Genomic DNA, 18242 nt, shown 5'->3' with positions numbered 1-18242 from the left:
TAATTTATTTTGCAAACATAAAAATCTCACTTCTCTACAGGCAAGTATTAATAATGAACTCTCCAATGTTAATTCCTGGCTTTGTGCAAATAAACTTTCTCTCAATATAGCAAAAACTAGTTTTGTAATTTTTCATCCTCCTCAAAGGAAAGTAACATTCAACTCCAACTTAACTTTAAATGGGAAACAGTTGCAACAGGATTCCTGTATTTAATACTTAGGAATTTTAATTGATACAAATTTATCCTGGAAACCTCAAATCGCGAGTATTGTAAAGAAAATTAAAAGAAGTGTAGGGATCTTGTTATATTTAATATTGATATTCTTACTAATCTCTACTACTCTTTAATCCATGCACCCATTTCTGATTTATGACATAATTATCTGGGGTAATACATATTCAACTACACTTCAGCCTTTATACATTTTACAGAAAAAAGCAGTGCAAATCATGACTTTTTCTTCATTTGATGAACATTCAACTCCGCTGTTTAGATTGTTGGCAATTATGAAGCTCTCTGATCTTGTTACATTTCATATTGCACTTTTTATGCATAAATTTCATAACAAGTTATTACCTTCCTATTTTAGTAGTTCTTTAATTTAGTACTTTACCTTGGCCGGTATGGACAAATTACGTATGTTATTTACGCAAAACACATGCAAACTTAATAATTTGCGGACAAACTTAACAGAAAGCCAGCAAACTTAATAAAATGCACGCAAACTGTAAAAAATGCTAACAAACTTGATAAAGGACATGCAAACTTAACAAAATGCGTACAAACTTAATAATGGACATGCAAACTTAACAAAATACGTACAAACTTAATAATGGACATGAAAACTTAACAAAATGCGTACAAACTTTATGACAGGCACGCAAACTTTAAGAATAGAATGCAACTTTAAAGTGAAACACATACAAACCAAAAATGAGTTTGCGTGTCTCATTTTAAGTTTGTGTTTTTAATTTTAACTTTGTACACTTTTCATTTTTAGTTTGAATGCGTTTCATTTTAACTTTGTGTGCTATTTTTAAAGTTTACTTGCCTGTCCTAAAATTTGTACACATTTTGCTAAGTTTGTACACATTTTGTTAAGTTTGCATGTCCTTTCTTAAGTTTGTACGCATTTTGTTAAGTTTGCATGTCCATTATTAAGTTTGTACGCATTATTTTTGTTAAGTTTGCATGTCCTTTATTAAGTTTGTTAGCACTTTTTACAGTTTGCGTGCATTTTATTAAGTTTGCTGGCTTTCTGTTAAGTTTGTCTGTAAATTATTAAGTTTGCATGTGTTTTGTGTAAGTAACGTACGTAATTTGTCCATACCGGCCATGGTAGTACTTAGTATCGGTAACTACAATACACGAAGTGCAGCAAATCAATCTTGTTACCTGCCTTGAGTTAGAACAAACTATGGAATTTTTAATATTCGCTTTCAAGGACCAAAGGTATGGAACTCTCTTGGGAAAGATATAAAGTTAACCCCTTTCAGTAAATTAACCCATTAATGGCCGCAGCTTTTGTGGAAAACTGTGTTTTGAAGCTAGTCGGGCAGATTTCGGGTCACTGTTGTGGTTTGAAAAGCTCAAACTTACCAAAAACCACTTGACAGCTTGTGCACTCGACGGCCTTTCGATCCAAATGCAAAATGGCGGCCTGAAAATCTCGGGCACGCGCAGAGAGCAAAATTTCGACATAGTTTTTGGGTTGAAAAGTCATCCCCCACTTACGACTTCTACTTTTCTCTCTTTCTCCTACCCTTTTTTTCCCCTCTCCTTGCCTAAAGTTTCTCCTCACTTGCTGGAAATTGAGTAGGCTTCATTTTGGTGTAGAGATTTTTCAGAAACTACTCATTATTTTCAAAGCACATGCTCGGAAAGGTAGGTGGGTAGTGAAACACGATCTTCGTGCAGATTTTCAGGTCAAAGTGACACGGTTTTTTGGCTATTTCTCCAATCTCCTCCACTCAATTGTGCTCATTCTGCTATCGTCTGTAAGATATTTTCAACCTGTTCAAGTAGGGGCTTGAATTCGTGCTCCAGGGTTAAAAATGATGACGTCACAGGGCGTAGAAAGGGTGTGGGTCCCCATGGGCGCATACGGGCGCACTGGACGTTAATGGGTTAAAAAAAAAAATTTTTAAATGAATTACTGTGCCAATATTAATGTCACCCTGGTTTTTTGCTTTCCCCAGTAATCAGTTTCTTCCTAGCTATTCCTGTGATTTATTTGTTGCTCTACGCTTTTTTCTTTTATCCTAATTGTTCAGGATTTCATTTCTAATATATACCACCTCCCGGTTAGCTCAATGGATAGAGCGCTGAATTGTTGTGCGGGAGGTCGAGGGTTCAAGCCCCAGCTGGACCAACACTCAGGGTCTTAAAATAATCGAGAAGAATTTGCTGCCTTTCTATTTAGGTTAGATACTAGTCTTCTCGGATAGGGACGAATAAATGGAGGTCCCGTTTCCTGCAGGGTTGGGGTAGGAGACATTACTTTCCCACACACGAGATTACTGTGTGATGGATGTCCTCCCCTGGGTGGGATGAGTGGGTTTACAGAGGGCCATGTGTTAGAAAACTCTTTACTGGGTTAATTATGTACATTTACCCTCTTGAAATAAAGAACATTGTATTGTATTGTATTGTATTGTATAATACATATCTATCATATTTTTTCCATGACTTATAAATTTCATTTATTCATAATTATTTATAGTTCAATTCTCTCTGTGTGTGTACATGTCTGTGTGTGTGTGTGTGTATGTATGTACATCTGTGTGTGTGTCCCGACCCTAATATTGTAATTCATTCTACAGAGTTTGGCTTCTTAGCCTTGTTAACCTTCTAGTTATTTCAGGAAGCCAACGCCTTCTTAGTTTTAATTTTTTTATGTTAATTTAATCTTCTCAAGAATAAGGGTGAATAAAGTTGTTGTTGTTGTTGTTGTTGTTGTTGTTGTCGTTGTGAATGAGCATTGCTCACAAATAACTCCTTACCTATGTCTGCCTATAGGTTAATAGTTTGGGAAGTAGCAAAAGTTCAAAACCTGTGACTTCAAATACTAAATCCACACCAACTCCAGTGCCAACAGAACCACAGCCTGTTGCAACAGCTACTGTATCAGCCATTCCATCCATCAATGTACCAGATCATGCTTCACACATTCCACTATCAAAACAAAATGGAATTAGACAAGAAGAATCCGAAGATATTTTCTCACCTTTAAGAGAAGGTTGGTGTAGCAGTGTTTCAGGAGCCATTAAGGAGCAAATCAAAGATGTATTCTTACCCTTTGGAGTGAGCAGAAAGTTACTCTTGGTTTGATTTTTCATCACTATTTAATCAATTATCAGTAAAATGCCAAGCAAAATTGTGACTTATTCACTGCACGAGAGGTCCATATTAAAAAAAATTGGGCGTCGTTTATTACTCAAGATAGAGAGGGCATTTTGTTCTACCAGAAAGTAACAGGACTTTTGTTTTTTAGGTGTACATGAAATTGTACACCTAAAAAACACCTTCTCTCTCTCTCTCTCCCTCTCTCTCTCTCTCTCTCTCCCTCTCTCTACTTTTTTTTTGTGTATTGAGCCATATTTTTTAATTTTACCTGAGAAATTATTAATGAAAGTTTATTGGACATACAGCATTCTAGTCTAGTAGTTTAAGTATCATTGAGCTTGTATTAATATTAATTTTGATAGATGAAAGAGTGAATGAACTTTATTCCTTTGAAGTAACCATCATTTAACACTTAACGTGTACTTCTTTTGATTAGTCAAAACAGCGGCTGTAGAGGCTACCAGTAAGCAAACCAATGAGCCACCCCTCCCTAGTTCAGGAGAAACAGTTCCTTCATACAGCTTAAAAGATAACAATCCACTAGATGGTAAGATGCATGTTTCTTTTTAATTGTTTTCCTTAGTCTTGAACTATTGTCAGGCAAAATGTTGAAGAATATCTTTTACTGAACATGGTGATGCAAAATTGAACAGGATTATACTTTATTTCACATTTCAGGGTTTGAGTTTTATGATTAAGAAATTGATTTCAATTTTCCATCATCTATAACCTTTTTGATCACAGGAATGATGTCAACAATGTTCAAAACTAAAGTGAAACCACAAGGTGCAGCTGAGTGGTTTCACTGCAAAGTGACATCATTTCTATGATCAATAAGGTTATAGACGATGGAAGTTGACAACAACTTGTTTTTTTACAATAAAATTATGATTTTATTAAGCTTCCTTATGTGGCTAGGTTTTCGGAAAATTGCATGCTTGTGCTTTGCATGACATGATACTTCAAATAATAATAATAATAATAATAATAATAATAATTTAATATTTATATTGCGCGAATTAACATGTGGATATGACCAAATGCGCATCACAACACTTTTCGGGGGACTTTAACCGGACTGCATCAGCAGTTTACAAACAATCGAAGGAAACTTATTTGAAGATGCCCCCTCCCCCCAATTCCCAGTAAACAGGCCAGACCACATCACAGTAATCTCGTGAGTGGGTTCTTTAACGTCCCCTGCCAAACCAAATTAACTAATTAATAGATGCAGGAGACGGGACCTACGGTTTATTCGTCCTTATGCGAGAAGACTAGAATGTCTATCCATTTCTTGATATTATAGAAAGGTAGCGCATTCTCCTCAGTTATTTTAAGACCTTGAGTGTTGGTCCGGCCGGGGCTCGAACCATCGACCTCCTGCCCAACAGTCCAGCGCTCTAACCAATTGAGCTAACCAGGAGGCGGTTATGTGATCTCTAACCTTATTGACAATGGCTCTCAACCAATAAATGCATGAGAATTTCTACAGTTATTGTAAAACATTTATTCTAGAAAATAACCTACTTTGAGAGGATGATTTGCAGTAATGACTTATAATAAAAAAATAGAAGATTTGGCCCCCAAAACTAATGGAATTGAGCCAAAATTAAAAATAATCATGCCTTGAGTAATTTATCCCTTTTCACCTCCTTGTAAAAATTTATTTAGACTGATGTTTGTTTTTAAGGATGAAATATAGTTTGGAGCAGAACACTGCAATTTTGTGGTTGTGATCAGAAAATAATTGTAAGCCAAGAAAATTTAATTAATAACTTATAGGAAAGTGATGCTTTAAGAACAATCATCTTTGTTGCATACAATTGCTTTTAATTTATTTCTAAACATCTTTTTACTGAAGCATGTGGTAAAATTCCTTGAAAGAAAAGTTGTAAGATCAGGAATTAACATTTTCTTTTAGGATGTATAATTTGATGCATACCATACTATCAATGAGAAGTAATGATTGGATACAATTCTTGTTTTATGGACCCTTATTTTTGGAATATTGAGTCTAAGATTGCAGTCAGTTTATGAGCCCTTATTTTTGGAATATTTAGTCTAAGATTGCAGTCAATAAATACTTTTAGCAAAAAAGCTTCTAAAACAAATATTTCAAAGCAAAACCTTAAAGGACTATTCAGTGGTTCTAGTAATTTAATGGTAATTTTTTCTGATGAATGAGGTTACTTCTTGGGAAGTTTTTATCAGAAAAGATTCTTCAGCTAGCATAGAAATACATTTTATCACCTGTTAATAGACACCATGTTAGTTTGAAAGAAGAGGCCTTCACCTCATTGGACAGGAGACTTCATTATTTGAGACTCCTTACAATAATTTCACATGGTATATTTAGGTAATAATATTATTTCAGTGGTCACAGGTGGCATTTTTGTTTCCCTTTATTGACATTGCTATATCTTCTCAATTTTTAAAGCAAGTTTATTTAATTTTTTATAACCACAGAGAAACAATGGCAAAGAAGACTCTTTGCATCTAAAGTTATTTTCTTTTCTTAAAGTTTTGAGAACATGTCTGGGCAGGAGAGCTGTACCTAATGAAGTTCCTGCAAACTGCAATACTTTTAATTAATGAAAAATGATTAGAGTTTCACAATTTGATGATTTATAATCTGTCTGGTGCAATGTGATAATAATATTTTAAGTCTGAAATGATTTATTAAATATTAAGGAAATCAAAATTGGAAAGTCATTTAATTTATGACAAGTCCATTGGTATGTACATTAAACTGATTAGAATTATGGTTAATTTTTGTCAATTTCTCTATCCTCAACAGATCTGTTTCTTTCAAAACTGTGTTGTAAAACTCCATTGCTTGACGTGTGTGTGTTTGACACAGGGCTTACTATCTGCAGGGGCTTTGCTCTTGCAGAGATGTCCAGGGGATTAAGGGGAGCTTGGGGCATCTCTCACGTGGAGATGTTCTCAGGCTAGTCCTAGCACTAAACTGAAAACCAAACTAGGTATACAAATAGCGATGAACAGAAGACACAGGTCCACTAATGTATACTTCAGACCCTATTCAGGTTCATTTACTTCCTTTTCTCTTTAATGAGGGCGTATAATAACTTTGATAAGTTTTCATAAACTTTGCATTTTACAGCACCAATGCAATGTCATGTTGCATGATTGTAAAGTAATTATCTATCAACTGGATTGTTAAAAAAATGTGTCATGCTCTTAGAGAATGAAGTGAGGAAAAAGCAGAATTTTCTTCCTCGATATTGAAGATGCACCAAAATCAGAGGTTTACTGTAGCTTTCTAGAGTTTCCTTTTTATAACTGTAGGGATATAAAATCATGGTGATGGCATTTTTGCTTGAACTTAAAAAGCACATAAAATTTACTTGTTAGTCACCTGCAAGTTTAAGGAAACAAGTTCAGGTTGAGGCTCTGTTTTCAACAGAACTAAAATCAATTATTTAACTGCTTAAGTTGAAACCAGCTAGTGAAGCAAGAAATTTTGTGACGCCTTCAGAATATTGCCAAGACCACCAAAAATAACTAGTTCCCCCATGTGTCCCAGCACAATGTCGATTTGAATCTCAGTCAAAAGATCTCAGTAAGGAATACAAGGATTTTTGGGATTCTTGAATTTCCTGGGAAAAAGTTGTGGTAAAGGACATTGAAATCTTGAAATGAACTGTGTCGTATCTTGTCTCACTATTTTGCATGATGCCTTTCATGTGGTCATGAATGTTTATTGTTGAAAGAAACAACAATGATGTTCATGATCAAAATTTTGCATGATATTTTATTATCAATTAAAATAAAACTTACTTGACACTACAGCTCTGTCCAAGGCTTTTGTGTATACTTGATTGTTGTTTAAACCTTGCTTATGTTGGTTTTAGTGTTTTGGAGCAATCTCAGGGTTGATTCTAAATATTTATAATCTTTCTATAAAATTACTAAGCACTAATTGTGGAAAAGTGGGAGTTAAATTTCATCAACTTATTTATGTTTTAGGATCAGGAGTATTTTCACCAATTGGAAGCAATCTGTCTTCTTCAGCAACCAGGCAGTTGCATCACCCTGCTGAAGTAACAGCCACAGCAAAGGGCAATATAGATCAAGATCTAAACTCACCAAGGACACTTGCAGTAAATAAAGCAAATGAAACAGCAGCTTCAACTGTTCAGACTGTGCGATCATCTGGTGCCAGAGCCCTCCCTGATCTAAGCACTGGCCAGAATCTGGTGAATGACAATGGCACCAGGATCTCATCAGATGTGGTGTTCAGTGGGAGTGTGTCACCCAGCATTACTAGGGCCCAGTTTGAGAGAAATCAGAGAACACGTTTTTTTGGAGAATGTGCTGATTCACAAGATACTAAAGGGAGCGTGCATGCTGAGGCAGATGTAAAGCAAATCAGTATCTCCCCATCTGGATCTCTCAAGAATGGAAATGTAGTTACACAACCAGAAAGCAGAGGGAAAAGGGTATTTTGTAATTTTCTTTGATAGATAGGTAGATGCAAGTAACCTGAACTTGAGCTGAGTGGCTCATTCTGTCATAATATAATTGATCAAAAGTATTATTCCTCCTCCTCATGGATGGAATTTCTGCCCATTTCAAGCTCCATGTACCTCCAGGATTTCACCAGATTGTCAGGTAATAATTCATTGAGGCGTGAGAAAGGCATAAAAAGATAAAATGACCTACCTAGGGCTAGTACTGGAGCAAGAGGTCTTGGATGTGAACCAAAGACAAAAACTGTTGCTTTATTACATTATTTTGTAGATATGGGTTTTGTCTGATTAACCCTTAGATAGAAGTTCCATTGTATTTGGTATCTTTATGCACAATTAATTTAAAACATCAGTTTTTACTCTAAATTAAATTAGACATCTCTTTCAATGTTTCCGACTTCTGGGTTTATGTTTGGTAAGAGACCTTCCAGGTCTCAGTGCCTTTTACAGGTTACCCATTATGGAACTTAGATTTATTACATTCAATTTGACAGGAATACAACAAGTAAAATAAAGTAGTTAAGTAAACAATAATCAAAAGTTGGTTGTAATTATATTTAGCTATTAATTAACCCATTAATGTATAAGATAATACTGATGAGTTGTATTAACACGATTGCTGCTTGATCAGTAACATTGTTATGTGTTGTGTTCTTCAGTCACCACTTGGATCTCCATCCAATCACAGAAGGTCAGCAGATGGTGGGTCAAGAATACCTGATCAGTCTGTTGGCTATAGCACAGTGCCTAAAGTATCAGAAACAGGTAATTAAATAATAGTAATTAATGGGAAAATATTTTTGTTATAATATTATATATCAAACAATTATTTTTTACACACTTATTTACTTCCTGTCTCTATTTTGAGATAGAGGAAATTGTTTCTTGTAAGTTGATGTTGAGATTTCAATTTAGTTTCTAATTGATAAGTGGGTTTTAAATCAAGTAAAAGAAGATCTTCTAGTAGTTCTAATTTTAGTAACTGTTTTTACTTCCAAATCTATTTCAGTGTCACCTGGGGAGAGTTTAATATTTGATAATGTAAACCATAGTCCAGATCCTTTACCAAGTGGAGCTGTTGGTATGGCAACTACAATTACTGATGTGGGTGCAAGTGGTGCCAGTAATGCAGGCCTGTTACCATTTCAGGTGCAATTTATTAAGAACCTGATTGATGAATCACTGGATGAGTTCAGGTATAAAATAAGATTATTATAATCATTATTTTTCTTTCACGTGGAAACATCATCAATTATTGCCGAGAGGTTCATCTGCCATCACTATATTTATTTTATGTAATATTATGTGTCTTCATTTAACTATTAGTTTGTATATTTTTAGTCCTACCTATATATTTTTCATTTGTATTATCAGGGTAGCATTACACAGGGACATTGTTAATGTGCAGGTTGAAATGCTGAGACAGTTTCAAATTCAGAAAGTAAGTCTGTTTTTTTTAAACCTCCAAACAAGAAACTTGGTATATTAGCTATATTTCTAGGTAACCTAGATGTTAATCTATGTTTGAATTTGCAAGAGAAGGGGAATTGATTATAAATTCAGATCCTGCCCAAAAAGATTATTGATTCCTTTACCCAGAAAGATATTAATATATTGCAAATTTGTAAATTATTATCTCTGCATTTCAGAAAAAAATTATTAAGTAAATTATCAAATTCTGCAACCTATAAGCTTTGAAATGAGATATACTTTGGTTTTATAGGGATAAACTCAAGGCACTGGCTTTAATAGTAATTTTCTGTGACACAAGTTACTGTGAAACTATCTGGTAACCTTAAGGAGAAAACAGCGGAGCTCTGCTGATATTTTACGCAAATTTTCATCTCACTTTCACCTGAAACCAGTCATTAAGACAAGCATAGACACAGTACAGTTTGTTGCATAACAGGTTAACACATGTTGTCAAATTGGTTACTCAATTTTCAAATTTAATAGCTGCTAAAGAACTGTTCTACTTGGTGTGGCAACCAAAATCTTGGCAGCTTGGAACTCTAAAAGTTGATTCTTTTCAGCTTTAAATGTTTGCCATAAGGATAAAACAGGGGATTGTACCCCTCCAAAGGAAAACAGTAGTTCTTAATCTGGAGATACAGTAGACATAACATGTGTCTTAAACACAGTTAGAAAGAGTTGGAGTGATTACAACTTCACTGTTACAATTTCTTCATATAATACATGTAGGTAAATTCTTGAAATTGTTTGAAAATTATATCCATGTGCACAATTAAATTCTGTTAGCTCTACAGTAACAACTTTGCTGTTTTTGTTTGTTTGTTTTTTACAGAATGAATTGAAAGGAATGCTAGAAAAGTATTCAGTCAATGAAGCCTTGATTACTGAGATTGAAAGGTTAAAAGAAGAGAACAATAGACTTAAATCCAAATATTGATGTTGTTAGGTGAGTGAGTTCTTTTGATCTTTGTTACAGGAACATTTAGAACCTATCTCATCAAAAGTCATCACTCATTGATAAATTTGATCATTATGTTCTAAGAAAACTAATTCAAAGACAGCATACAGTCAGAGAGTTCCTGGAACAATCTGTAGCATCATTGTTCCTATATCCTTCATATTGATTCATCTTATTATTGCATGTACGTGATTGATCTAAATGCAACATGTGACATTTTTCCCCGAACTGAAACTGGGGATATCTAAGGATATCATCCAAGTGATCAATTTCCAAACCTAACATTCACCACAATACGTCTTCGTTTAAAATTTAATTCAAGATGAAAAAGGAGTTTTATGGTTGTTACAGAGGAAGGAAAGTATTTTTGTTCATTAAGTCATACCAGAGAGCACTTAAAAGAAAACACCCCATGCAGCAAAAAGCAAGCTGTTCGTGAACATCTTCCATGCAAAATATTTCCTTGGACATTATGTTTCTCAAAGCTCATAGTTTTCCTCGAGCTTTGCTCCTGGGAAACTGTTCACATCTTGGAAAAGATAATCTCTGTTCAAATATCTGTGCATGTTTTTGCACTAAATATAGGCTATTGTTTATTTATCACCAACTTTCATAACCAATCTCTTTTACCAACTATGGATGAAATCATAGTTACAAGACAAACTAGTGCACTCTCTCAAAGTCCAAAGTGGTGCACCTTACTTTCAGTTTTTCTGCAGTTCATTAAATCCTGCCTTCAAACCAATTGTGGTGATTGTTATACATTGTAGTCACCATCTGTCTTCTCATTGGCTAAACACCCACAGTTAATTCTGGGAAACAGCACAAACTACAGATTATTCACTAAACTGTACCTACAGATTAGTGAATAATCTGTAGGTTGCGCGCACAGTGCATGATTTCCGGTGGAGCAATGTCAAGTTCACAGACAGCAAAGTAAGAATGGCTTCTCGATTCGCTTCATCGACTCAGCGAGAAATTGAGAAGTTACTTGAAGATAAAGATTTGAAAAATACTAAAAGATCGACAGTTTTCTTCAATGATACTTTCTTTAGAAATGCATTTAACTTTTCTGCACTTGATTGTTTTACAAAAAGGTGAAAATTTGTTTACCACACAGTTGTACATTTTTAAGTGTTCGAAAATAAACTGTGTTCACTGCAATAATGCGTTTGGCGTTATTTTCTTTAAAACAATGTATAACAAAACAATTATTGGATTCGGTTTTTGTGATATCCGGAGTAATCAAGGTCTTGGTTAGAGTTACAAGCCTCAGCCTTCGGCTTCGGCTGATAACACTTACCTCGACCTTGTTTATTCTGGATGTCACAAAAACCAAATCCAATAATTGTTTATAATTTGCCATTTACCCTGACAAGGAATTTATCAAGTTTGCCAGTATTCTTCAACAGATAGAAAAATTGTCTCAAGTAAGATGTATTTATTGGAACACCAATTTTCTAGATTGTATATGAAATTCAAATGATGAGAATATATCAATATTTAGTGTTTGTTGAACCACATTAATACCAGTACCAAGTATTGTAGTCCTTTCAATCTAATATTTCTAACTCCCTCTAAAATATTATCTTACCTGAATTATAAAAGAATACCTGTCAATGACAACCAATTTGTTATTTTCTTGATCAACAGCAGGTCTTCCTTTCACACACAGTAGATTGAGATACAGACAGATACAACTGAAAGAGATGGGCTGTGTTCAAACACTGTAAATAATAAGCACCTTACTGACTTGAAAATGTATCATATAAAATTTCATGTTGTTGTAGTTTTACAGTTTCAAGAAACAGCTTTAATCAGATGGCTTTTTTTTAATAATCAGCTTGTGAGAAATGTCACATCAGGGTTTAGTTGTTTGAGCAAGCAGAGAGGAATTCAAAAAAATGAAACTCACCAAGGAGATGCACAGTTAGTTGGTATCCAATTGAAAGAGTTTTCTATTTATTTATTTATTTCTTTTGGTACATCCTCACATGCTCACCCAGCTGACTTTGTATTAATCTTCACCAAAATGAGGTTAATTTTAATAGACCTGCGATAACATTTTATAGCACAATTGGTAAAAAGGAATGATCAATGGTGTTGTTTTAATGGTTTTTTTTGTTTTTGTGTAAAGTGTGAGTTAATAACCACTAATATTGCACATTCGAGTTACTGTGAAAAATCTGATTGGTTGAGAGCAATCAATCAATAGACAAAAGCATATGAAGTTGATAAGTGCAATATCTGCACTAAATAATGCATTTATCATGTTGAGTTCAAAGTCTGCCTAGTCTCCAAGCCCCTTGTCTGGGTAGTGTTTTCAAACTTTTCCAAACTCAGAGAGAAACTAATAATAGCTGATTCAATTAAGTATCATCTTGCAGATTGTTTAGAAATTGTATAATAAAACAATTCTTAAATTTGGTTTTTGCATGATAACTTGAATTATTAACCCTTTAACTCCCATGAATGACCAAGACAGATTTTCTCCTTATAACTTCAATACAATATCAAGCAGACAAGTGATGATGAGAATAAAGTAAAATAGAAATAATTATGAGAATCATCAGTTGATCCTACACCAAATTCTCCAAACTAACATCATAAGAATTGTATGGCAGACAGTGAGGAGAAGTACTAATGAGATCTTGGGAATGAAAGGGTTAAACCTGTCTATGTTATCTGCCTCAGCCTTTGGCTTTGGCAGATAACTCAGAGCTTGGTTTTGATAATTCATATGATGCTCAACCTCATTGAGGAATTGCTTAATATTTTGTGTACATAAGAATGCTAAGAGCTATATTTCATCTGTCACAGTGTTTTTAAATGCATGTTACCACATGAATTTTCAGAGGTCAAATGTTTTCCAGTAGCATTAAACATAACTAAAATAATCTGTGCCCTTGTTACTACACAGATAGGGTTTTCCACATTTCAGCTCATTTAGAGAATCATTAAGGGTTTTAATGATGGCAGTATTTCAATTGAATCTTTGATATTTCACTACTTGGCACATAAAAAGTTTTCATCAAGGATGAGCTTATATGTACCAGGGTAGTTGATTGACCATTTTGCAGTTTGGGGGGTGGGGTAATTTTTAGCAATGGCATTGCAGAATGATGAATACTGAAATGTGTAAACTTGTGATGTGCAGAATCCTATCTATAGATGTGGAACTTTAAACTAAGTTGTTAGGATGAAGGAATTGTTTCTTTTCTACTGTAATGTTTATATTCTTGATCAAATGACAAGTCCAGCCATTCTTAAAAGAGATGAAATAGTATTTTAATTATTTAATTAAATAAGGCTGTGGAGTATTTTCTTAGGATTCAATGCATTAAGAATAAAAGGTTGAACTGTATTTTGTTATCTTGCTTTTTTTACTGTGATTTATTAAATAAATTTGAATTCTTTAATTACTCAAAAAAACAAAACAAAAGTATTTGAAATTTTTCAAATGCAGTAACAAAATAAAGCTTTATAACTAAAACAGTAAGATACCCAAGGAGTATAGATCTACCAGCATTTCATCACAAATGCTTTAATCTAATTGGCTGTGCCACCTGCCATCTAATCAGACATGAGTGAAATGTGTGGCCCAAGAGTGTGTGATTGCAAATAAAATGACATGAAAATTGAATGTTTTGGTCTGAAATAAGGCAGAACCTAATAAAGAATCCATGGAGTGCCTTACGAGAGGTCCAGATTTGGTAGGTTGATGATTACTCCACACATGTTGCATTGAGTTGGTTGTGTTCATATTGTGTGTAAAATGATCATGTTTTGCTTGATATAGCTCCAAGTTGACAATATTTCATTCCCCATAATATCTTATTCAGGGCTCAAATTGTCTTTGGTTCTTCCTATAACCTCCAGAGAAAGTTGTGTTGACCAGCACAACATATGACACTAAAATTAATAAATAAGTAGACTATTTTTTGCTTTTCTCTATTCATCAGCTTAAGCTATCTTGATTTGGGAATTAACAAATAACAGCTAATGCTCAGTATACCTGCATTAAGTAGACAATACTACCAAGAGACAGGTGTTTGTTTCATACCCTTTCCCTCAGGATTTTAGGAGTTCTGCTGAGTGACAGTTAAGTAACAAGTGTCTGCAGTGAGCAGTTTTTCAAAGCCAATCACACTTAATGCATTCTGGTCATTGTAAGGGTGACCCTTACTGAAGCTTTGGAATGACAAATGCTACAAATGATACAGCACCTGTTGTAAGAGTCACAAGAATCTTCATCGTCAGATCTACAGTGATACGAATTCCAAGAATTTTAAGACCCATATCTGACTCACATAATGCCATGTACTGGAATAACTGTATATTTTCAACAGGTAGATCTGTTGTCCAGGGGGTCACCTTTAACTGACAGCGCTTTGAGGCCTGGATAACCATGCGGTGAACAGCACCTGCCACTACCGATGGGGGGTACAGTTTGACAACAATGCTCACCAAATCAAAAAGAACCCCCCCAGCATATTGCCAGAGTTTATAATTTGCACCGAATGAAGAACTAAAATAAGCAAAGCTAAAAGTGATCACATCGACCACATGGTATGCTAAAGCAAAAGAAATAATCAGATTGAAATCTGCCTGTGTTGTTTCCAGTGAGGTTTGTAACTGATGATGTTTTTGCAGAATTGCTGTCGGTTTTAATTCAAGAGACTTCACTTGTTCTATAACAGTATCAATTTGCAAACCGTGAACGTGGCAAACAAATCCATAGATGCTTAGCCACGTCGCCCACCAGCCTGTAGCATACACAACAACGGTTATATAGACTGCATAGTGCCACCATTCGGAGAAGAAAGGAAGCCAGTGAATTATGAAAAATGCGGCCCCAAGAGCCCAAAGAGATACTGACATTATGGTATACCATCGCGCAATACGACATAACCTCTCCTGCCACTCATGAGAGACATTTTGTACGCTGTAAACAAGCTCCAAAAACTGGCCACGGTTAAAATAATACACGGTGAACATGAACGGACAGAGTCGATTGAGGCAGGTTGGAACACTGTTCATAATTTCACCCATGTGAATCGTTTCCTTTTTGAAGCCGTAATGTATAAAATCCAAACACGTAACAGCTGCAAGAGATCCCAACCACAAAAAGATCACAAATCCGCGATAAACTCGCCAGGCAAATTCAAATTTCCCGTCCGAAGGCTTCCACATGCCGAGGACCTGTAATATGTAGTAACAAGGCCTAACTACATCCGGTGAGCGAGGCCCAAGATCCACTAAAGGTATCCTTTCCTCAAAAGAATTGAAAGAATTGCTTGATGACATGTCTCTATATCTCGAATTAATTTCTGCACTTTCGCAAACCTCAATCAAAGAAATTTTGGAGTGATTGCCTTATTTACTCTCAAAGTCTAATATTCTTTGTTTTCGACCACGTGACAAAAATTCGCAACATCATACGCGGCCGCCATGTTGGGGGGACGACTAAGCTTTTAAAATGGCTTCTTCCGAAGGCGTGCCTGATGTGAACCTTCAGTATTTGGATTATTTTGCGGGTCTAGAGGGTCCAACGAAGTCAAGGTACCACGAAAAATAACTGTTTAAGGCTTCGACCGATATGCGTCGAGAAAAAGTGATTTCTCCGAAAACATCGAGCTCCATCCGAACGTTCAATATCAAGATATTGTGAACTACTTACAAAAACCCAAATGAAGTTGTTGTGTACGCCAGAGTTAGTCACGGTAGTGTATTTTTTTTCTCTGATGACCTCGGAGAGAAGCAAACAGAGCAAAATAAAGGACTCTTTTTTTATCGACCTCGGCTAACAACTCTTGTTTTGCTAGGTAATTTGGTTATTTCAACTAAGTTGAAATTGTAAATTGGCCATCGTAGAGTTAAAAGCTGACGTTTCAAGCGTTAGCCCTTTGTCAGAGCGATCTAGTTGATCTTGACACGACAGCTGCAAGTTCAGAAGACATATCACTCATAGGACTCACATTAGCGAGTGATATGGCATATTTCAAGGATCTAAATTTTGGATTAGAATTAAGACTTTTTGTGTACCCTCACTTGGTGAACCGCTCACTGAGCCCGGGACATCCCACTTTGAACATGGTTTCTGGCAGAAAAATGTGGAACTGTAGTTGCTTCCCATTGCTATTGCATGGCAGGGTTATGTTAAGGGTGGTCTCAGTTTGGGGCAGAGCTTTTTGCTGTGGAGGCTGGTGTTAGAATTAGAGATTCTACCACCTGCACACAGGAAAAGAACAAATGGCTTAATTCTCTCCAGTCATGTGAAAGAAATCCCCCATTACCTATAAGTGAGATGGGTTTTACCTCTGCCTGAAGGAAGCATGAATTGATGGTGGAGAAACAGGTTACTCCTATGCCTAGTAGATCTAACCATGGGATCCAACCAACCAGGACACCCGCCCCAACCCCAGAAGAGCAGAAAACTATTTTTAGAAGTATTTCTGGCTGTACAGTAAAACCAGCAGTCTTGTCCCTAGTCGCACCTTTAAATCAGCAGTATACTTGTAAAGAAATTGATAATTGGTACCCAAGCCCTTGCCCAACAGCTTTGTTTTTTAAGAGAAGAGTGTTTGCAGTTAGACTACATAGAGTTGTTGCAGCAGTGTCAACAAATATTGCTTGAGATTACACCTGATGAGTGTCAAGCAATAGAAGCTTCAACCAGAAAGCAGTCACAAAATAAAGTTTGATACCAAATGGCAGGCAGGCAGGTCATGTTACTGCTTCCAATCTAAAAACTGCTTGCAAAACAAACACAGCTAAGCCTGCTAAGAGTCTTGTCAAGTCCATATGCTACCCTGAAGCCCATAAGTTTTCAACTGCAGCCACATGGTGTGGTTGTGAAAACGGGGGTAGGGCTCGCAAAGCTTACTAGATAGATATGAATGAATTCCATGAGTCTGACAATTTGTGACAGTCATCTCAATATTGATCCAAGGTGGTCATACTTAGGAGCTTCTCCTGGTGGGATTATTGACTGCAAATGCTGTGCGATGGGTGTGTGTGAAATAAAATGTCTATATGCGCACAAGGATTCTACAATCGCTGAGGCTGCTGGCCAAAACAACTTTTGTTTAAAGAAAGATGAGTTTGAACTTTATGGTTGTTTGTCATATAGGTATCTATTAATGACTAGCATCTGTGACACAAACTAAACAAATGTTGCTTGTCAATGGTGTACCTTAATTAAAGCTGTTTTTTGTGAACTTGAGAATTACTGAAGTTCTTTATGACAAATTATGGCTAGCCTTAAGTACATCTCTAAGGCCTTTAGTGCATAAAGTTCCTGGAATCAAACTGGTTGTAAGTTCACTTCGATCAAATGGTACAATGGACTCTGTTACATTGGTGACTGCATACCACACTAGGGCAGCTTTGTCAATAGGAGCCAGACACTCACCTGGTTTTGCCTTTACCAACGAAACGATACCGGCTTCCGCAAAGTATGTGCATGGTTATCCCCCAGTTTGTGTTGTTATTATCAATATTTAGAAAATACACCATCAATCTCACTAGTACCAGTAATTAGCTGAATCTCAAACTAAACTATAGCGTATGCGCCAAGATGCTAAAATTATTAATACAAAAGAAACATACAGCCTTGAAAGCTTAAACAATAATTACTTTTCAATTGCTTGCTTGTTCATACATGTAACACAACCAAATTCCAAACAACCAAACACAACACAGAGTTGTGGCATGATAAGAGGGGAAACTAAAACTGTAAAACGATCATACCGGCTTGCGCAAAGCACGTGGTGGTGTAGTATCAACAAAAAAAAATTTACCGTTCACACAAAATATATTACAATCCAAACTACAGCACAAGTCTTAAAATAGTCTACATTGCCATGCTTAATTACAAGTATTGACAGCTATTTAGAATGCACGACTTTGACAAGTATTTGCGTAACGCCTTCAACATACACTTCAGACAGCTATAAGTTACACGGATTG

At 35.6% G+C, this 18242-nt stretch overlaps 2 protein-coding genes and 1 pseudogene across 6 annotated transcripts in view; 2 read left to right on the top strand and 1 right to left on the bottom strand.

Moving 5' to 3' along the window:
• Window positions 1–13635, top strand: part of LOC111328081 (protein NEDD1) — a 34720-nt gene extending 21085 nt beyond the window's left edge. For 3 of the 4 annotated variants that reach the window (XM_088759530.1, XM_022932440.2, XM_088759531.1), the window contains 8 exons: window positions 3021–3240; window positions 3784–3894; window positions 7338–7810; window positions 8500–8605; window positions 8850–9036; window positions 9215–9281; window positions 10146–10259; window positions 11925–13635. In XM_088759530.1, the coding sequence (XP_088615656.1) occupies window positions 3021–3240; window positions 3784–3894; window positions 7338–7810; window positions 8500–8605; window positions 8850–9036; window positions 9215–9281; window positions 10146–10250 (1269 nt within the window). In that variant the 3' untranslated portion in view covers window positions 10251–10259; window positions 11925–13635. The remainder of the gene's footprint in view (window positions 1–3020; window positions 3241–3783; window positions 3895–7337; window positions 7811–8499; window positions 8606–8849; window positions 9037–9214; window positions 9282–10145; window positions 10260–11924) is intronic. The other variant, XM_022932441.2, reaches the window with a different exon arrangement.
• LOC111328082 (uncharacterized) lies at window positions 7103–16310 on the bottom strand. Of its 2 annotated transcripts, XR_016000990.1 has the most exons (3): window positions 14498–16310; window positions 11866–11971; window positions 7103–8587 (listed from the first exon to the last, which is right to left on the bottom strand). XR_016000990.1 is itself a non-coding variant. In XM_022932443.2 (2 exons), the coding sequence occupies exons 1-2, from the start codon at window positions 15576–15578 to the stop codon at window positions 8574–8576; spliced, it is 1095 nt and encodes a 364-aa protein (XP_022788178.2). In that variant the 5' UTR covers window positions 15579–16310; the 3' UTR covers window positions 7103–8573. The 2 variants fall into 2 exon arrangements, 1 of the variants encoding a protein (XP_022788178.2); XM_022932443.2 differs by lacking the exon at window positions 11866–11971.
• LOC148730599 (uncharacterized) lies at window positions 15751–17499 on the top strand (annotated as a pseudogene).
• The last annotated feature ends 743 nt before the right edge of the window (window positions 17500–18242 follow it).

Source organism: Stylophora pistillata, chromosome 5 (genome assembly GCF_964205215.1).
Source record: "Stylophora pistillata chromosome 5, jaStyPist1.2, whole genome shotgun sequence".
NCBI lineage: Eukaryota > Metazoa > Cnidaria > Anthozoa > Scleractinia > Pocilloporidae > Stylophora > Stylophora pistillata.
Note: the sequence above shows the minus strand (reverse complement) of the source record. Positions and strands in the feature narration are given on the sequence as shown.

Coding starts and splice junctions, on each gene's coding strand:
- LOC111328082 (XM_022932443.2), bottom strand. CDS start 15,578: ATGTCATCAAGCAATTCTTTCAATTCTTTTGAGGAAAGGATACCTTTA.